This window comes from Rhagoletis pomonella, unplaced genomic scaffold (assembly GCF_013731165.1).
Source record: "Rhagoletis pomonella isolate Grant_MI unplaced genomic scaffold, Rhpom_1.0 Rhpom_scaffold_00002, whole genome shotgun sequence".
Taxonomy (NCBI): Eukaryota; Metazoa; Arthropoda; class Insecta; order Diptera; family Tephritidae; genus Rhagoletis; species Rhagoletis pomonella.
In genome coordinates this window covers 55,988,313-55,994,775 of record NW_023458556.1, presented here as the reverse complement: position 1 = coordinate 55,994,775, position 6,463 = coordinate 55,988,313, and the positions used below count along the sequence as shown (strand labels likewise).

At 33.7% G+C, this 6,463-nt stretch overlaps 1 protein-coding gene across 1 annotated transcript in view; it reads left to right on the top strand.

Moving 5' to 3' along the window:
* Positions 1–392: 392 nt before the first annotated feature.
* Positions 393–6,463, top strand: part of LOC118733838 (zwei Ig domain protein zig-8) — a gene marked incomplete at its 3' end in the record, with an annotated part of 110,795 nt that continues 104,724 nt past the window's right edge. The window contains 1 exon segment of the mRNA XM_036463422.1: positions 393–741. Within this exon segment, the coding sequence (XP_036319315.1) occupies positions 696–741 (46 nt within the window).

Below are 6,463 nucleotides of genomic sequence, written 5' to 3'. Positions count from 1 at the left end.
CGAATAGTCGTTTAATTAAAGGCATTTCAGGCGCGATAAGCAGTTTTATCACAATACAACAATAACAATTATAGTCAACACGTTACAAATAACAACGCAACGTCAATCCTCTGACAAAGTGATTACTCGCCTCATTCTGTGTATTTTCTGAGTAATTTTCTTTGCGCGTTAATTGACTTATGTATGTATGTATGTTGGCGCATACATGCTCGTGCTTGTTGATCAATACCATGGACGCCGGAAATGCATTTATCTCGTGGCAAAAAGTCAAATAAAATTACTCGTCTGCTTTTTTTATGGCGCACTTTTTTGTGTATTTACTTTCAATCAATTTGCACAAATTTGAATGTAACTGAAAAATAATTTTCCATTAGCCCAGTTTTTTATTTAACAACTTGCGTTAATTTAGTATTTTCATATTAAAAATAGACAGCGCAATTCGCAATCGTTGTTTTACTTTCGTAACAAACGCACATATCGATAAAACGTACAATAATATGTATTATAGTACACACTTACGTAAGCACATGCATATGTGCATATACTACATAGTACATAATAACAAAGAACGTAATTAAATTTAAACAACAAGTGATTCGCGTGAAATTGTCGGTAATTTGTCGACTTGTTTGCATAACAATAACGTCAAAATCACCACTTAACGGCAATTTCATTAAGGCAAAAACAACAACAAAATGACTCATTGGGTGTTAATATTGTTGGCGTTGCTGATGTATACAGGTAAGTGAAGAATATTTCGCTGTCAACGTATTTACATAACTTTACAATTATATGCACTAAATTGCTTATACTTATGGGGAATTCTGTATCCGACGGGTTGTGGCGAAAAATAGTAGTAAAGTAAATGCTTAGTTATCTAATTTTTTTTTAAGACCATCCCATTATAATCTGGTTTAATTTTTTTCTAAGTCGATGAATTTGGTTAACTTTCACACACAAAAAAAAAATATTCAAGTGGCAACGGTGCTGAGATACTCCGGATTAATCACCCTGAATTTACTTTATGCACGTGAATGGTACTTTTACCGATATAACTAACAGTAGCCGTCATCGCACTGATGGGAAAATAATTTTCACATACAAAATTTTTCGTTAAGCGAGCGGAAGTCAAACATAGCGAGCACAGAAGCGGCGAATCGCAGGCCGATTTTGTATAAAAAGTTTTAAACAAGTTTTTTTGGAATCGCTGCCAGGGTTTGAAAACATATATATTTTTTTAATAGCAAATATTTTACTTAAAATCTGTCAAATTTGAAATGTTATTGAAACATATTTATATAAATTCATAAACTCGCTGAGTCGAGTTTTAGCGATTTAAAAATAAAATAAAAAGTTTTACTTTAATATTATATATGATATTTTAACAGGACAAAAATTCTAAAAAAACAGATTCTGTGTAAATTTTTGCATTTGTGTTAAAGACTGTTCTGTTACAAAAAAACAAGATACTAATGGATGTGTAAATAAAGAAGGAATGAATGGTCAAATATAAATGCGCAAAGATTTTGTGTATGAAAAATTAGCAGGAGAGAATGTTACTCATACGCCACGTACACCTGTAAAGTAAAAGACTTTCATCTATACATATCGATGTTGCTGTGCAATCGACGCAATTCAAAATTCAAAATACTATTACTACTGTTTAGTGGCGTTTGTGTCTAATCCTTGCCGAATCCATGTCAAATCTTTTGTACTTACTTCAGAAATCCTTAGTGCATACTTTATTAAGGGATGGAAATGGATTAGACAAGGACTAGAGACAAGAGCCACTTAACAGTAGTAAGAGTCTTTGGTTTTTGAATTTTGAATTGTGTCGTTAAAGCACAGGATCATCTATATTATAAAATTGTAACAGGCAAATATCTGTACATTATAGATTAAAAAAAAAATAATAAAATGGTGGGTACAAATCAAACATTTTTCTCTGTCTGTCTGTATGTTTGTACGCGCATCACTCGAAATCAAATACATTGAGTTGCATGCAGTTTTCACCGATGTATTGCCACCTGTTCAAAAATTGCAGTTTAAGTAAATTGATAAGATAAAGAAAATATTCCAATATGGCTGTCAAGAGAAAAAAAGCTGAAACCCGAAAATATCAATTAAATTTTAATTAATAAGACAAATTGAATATTGCAATGTGGGTATCTTTAGCTCCACTTTTCGAGATAGCGGTACTTTAAACTTTGCTTAAATTTTAACAATTTTATAAATAAATCCCAGAGTTTTGCAGTTACTTTACTAAAATTTTGCACATGCCAGTTTTTTAATGTTACCTTAACTATTCTATAAAATCATCGAAATGGGTACACTTTATAACGCAGCTCCCACACAATTGGTTTTGGGAGACGTTGTTGTGCGTTATAACTCCTTCTGTTAAACAGGTAAGAAATTAAGTACTACTTTTATTCATCATGAACACTGTTAACTTTGTCTTTATGAGGAATTTGGAGGCCAAACCGCATATCTGAATAATCAGTTGCTTGGAAGATATTTGTTAAAGCGAGCCTATTTCGATTATTTTTAGAATTAGTTAAGGAAGTATTAAAATATAGTCATGTGCAGGATTTTCGTAAAATAACTTTCATGTGCCGTTTATCCCGAAAACCAAAGCCAAGCTGCCAAAACGGGGAATGTCATTGAATTTAGAAGGTCTTAATTAAGTGAGTTCCAACTTTTAAAATCCCTGCTCAAATATAAAACTGTCAAAGCGTAATTTGAACCTAACATATTCTATTTGACCGATCTAGGTGCTTGTTCCTCGTCTAACTTTTGAAGCACTTGATGAAAATGAACTACATTAATATTTATCGGTTTACTAAGACATTGCGAATAGAATCATTTACGCAACATAGGCGCGCTCACCAATATTAAAAAAAAATTTACGTTTTTTTTTTAAGTGTAGCTGTCTTGTAGATTTTGCCCATATAAGTACATATGGATATTGAAGACTTGCAAGGCACAAAATTTATTCACTGCAAGAACCGCCAGCGAAGCAAAAGCAACCAGCCGAGGCGATAAATGCCACAAACCAATGTGCTGCTGTCGTTGCTGCATATTCTGTTACCACTAGTACCGGGAGGGGGGATTAGAGAGAGACTTGGATCACTATCTACACGTATTAACCAAGACTACAACAACTCGCCTTGCCAACTGCACAATGAAAGAGCTGTAATCGAAAATGTTCGCACGATTTATGCGTGAAGGCTCCGACTATGATATGCATATACACATGTATGTACATCAGGGTGATCCAAAAATGCATGTTGAAAAGTAAAGTCGGAATTTTTATGCTCTCAGTCCCTAGGTTCTATACCGAAAAAATGTACCACTACTTTTTATTTTGACGTCAAAAAATATTCAAAAGGTCGCTCAACGTGCTTAAAGTTGTTCATGTATTTTATATGGGAAATAAACAACTGTTGGTAGAAATAGTATAGAATTCTTGAAAATCAGTATTTTCCGATCGGAAAGTTCTGTTTCTTTTCAGGAAACTCCCAGTAATAATATCCAATTATTTGTTTAACCAATTTTTCATGAACAACGGCCTCAAGCTCAATAAAAATTGTTGAATCCAATTTTTTCTTAGTAACTTTATCTTATAGGTCCGCCAAAAACTCCAGAAATTGCAATGGGGGGACTTATAAAAAATCGTTAGTATTGAAATACAGTTAAACAAATAATTGGGTATTATTATTGGAAGTCTCGTGAATAGAACAAGAGTTTTCCGATCGAAAAATATTGATTTTCAAGTATTCCATAACATTTCTACGGAAAAATTGTTTTTTCCCATACAAAATACATGGAAAGCGCTTTGAGCGACCTCTAAATATTTTTTGATTTCAAAATAAAAAACAGAGGTATATTTTTTGGATATAGAAAAATTCTTGGGTGTGAGAGCATTAAAATACCGATTTTACATCTTTTTGGATCACCCTAAAGTGCATAAATATATGTATTTTTGTGTGTGTATTTCACTGTTATCATCCCAGTAGAACTTGGGAGCATCGTACGATTGCTCGGTGAGTACTCCCTTGGGAGTATACGAATACTCCCCATTGCTCCCTATGCTTCTGTGTATAAGCATGTAATTTTGTATACTCCCTTTAACATTGGATGTCCTAGGAGAGGGAGTAATCCCTTTTACCTCCTAAACGAGCAATCGGGGAGCACACACAGAATTATCATCCCACAAACCTCCTAATAGAGCAATACGGGAGTACTCCCATAGTTACCTCCCAGAAACCTCCCAAAAAGACAACAAGGGAGTGCACATAGAAAACATCCCATATACCTCCCGAACGAGCAATAAGGGAGTGCTCCCATAAGAGGCATCCCGAAAGCCTCCTATAGGAGTAATAAGAGAGCAATGATAACGAATATTTTACATTAGCCAAATGGATTTTGCTATTTATAAAATTTTTGTATTTAACTTTTTAATCACATGCATTTGTGCAGTATTACAAGATCTTAAAAATAAAGCATAAATGATACGTCTTACATAATTGCTTAATTTTAGAAATATATTGCAGAGAAATCATATGAAATTAAAACATAATAATAACAAAACGGTAAGATAAGATTTGAATTATATGCACCTATATGCACATATAAGTATGTACTCCTATATGATTTCCTGGGTGTCAAGGATGCTTGCCAGTTCAGGAATCCACCAAGCGGGGAAATTGTGAAGGTGACTTTGCTTATCTGACATCTTTGTCACCCATGCGATGTTTAAAGCCGGGGGTCACACTTAAATGCTGACACTAATTTGCGCAATCTGAAAAGTATTTAAGGTTGCATTTACAAGTAATACAATACATACTTAATATATTTAAACAAAAATTGAAGTGCATACCAACGGACTTTTATTAAAATCTGTGTGCTATCCAAATTAAATTATTGTGTGCTCCTTATGCTTCTACAAGAATTATTTTCTGTTATTTTTTTTTTGTATGATAAATTTTTTCGAAAACACAAATTTCTTTTGGGCGAGGTGCGTATTGCTCTCCTATCAATCAAAAAGAAGACTCTTGGATTTCTCGCTTAGGAGACATCACTTTTTGCTCCTAAGCGAGTAATAACGGAGTACAAAACCGACAAATCTCGCTTATTGCTCCCAAATCATGCCTCAGGGAGCATTCTTTAATTGCTCGCTTAGGAGATCTCTCATTAAGCTCCTAAACGAGCAATACAGGAGTACAAAACCGAGAAATCTCGTTTACTGCTCCCAAATCATGCCTCAGGGAGCATTATTTCGTCGCTCGCTTAGGAGATCTCTTATTTGACTCCTAAACGAGTAATAAAGGAGTACAAAACCGACAAATCTCTCTTATTGCTCAGAAATCAGGTTAAGGGGAGTACTCTTTTATTCCTCACATAGGGAGATCTCCCTTCAAGTTCTAGTGGGATGTATATATACATACATACATATGTTGCATAGACAAAACACATTTGAACGATGCCAACCGAATACGGAAATAGCACATTCCTATTGCTTCTGCCTCAATTTGCTCTAATTCTTTGACTACTTCTGCTTCCCTCTGCATTCAGCAGCTGCAGCACTCAATTTGGCATTTGCGGTCAGAAAATAATTTTACGAGTGTAGAAAATTGTAGATGTTAGTGATTTAAGATGTAGCTGTTGAAAATACACTTATGAACCGATATATACTAAGCATGTGTAAATCTATTAAAAGTTATAGATGTAAATTATACTTTTTGCTGAATTTCCACAGACTTTTTTACAACTGTAGTTAAAAGAAAGGCAATGCGTTTCAAGCTGTTGGAAATATATAAAAAAAAACTCATACTTCAACATTTAAGTTGCATACAATTGGGCGTTCGAACTTTTAGTATATCATAGTGCTGGTGTTGGACTTTCCACTGCCTTAGATTTATAATTATTTCCACAATTGGAACATATGTATATGTAGGTATTATAACCCGTCCAACAAAGAAAGTTACTTTCTGCCAGCAATAAGCTTTCCTCAAATTTTTTTAACCAAACATTAGCAATGGCGGGGAGAAAAATTCAAAATGCATTGTCTGGTGTGGTCCAGAGGCTCCAAAACGGGACGCTACATTGTACAGGCTATTAAAACGAGATTGTGGCTGTTTTAATCTAGACATCTTGAAAAATAAAGTCCAATATATGTAGGTAATGTAATAACTTCGCACAGACTGCTCTGATTTTAAAATGTTTTTTTTTTTGCAATTTAAAGCTTAGCTATCTGGGAAGGATAATTTTAACATTATTTGAAGGAACATATAAAAGGGCGTGTCAATGTGGCAATATGTGGTAAAAAATCATCAAATCGTTTTTAAAACTGCTGTAAATCAAAAACGAATAAATCGATAGAAATATTTCTTATTTGCAGTTAATCTTTATTTTCTAATATAACATCAATTTGTGAAATAAAAGTGATACTTTTTCAAAAAAA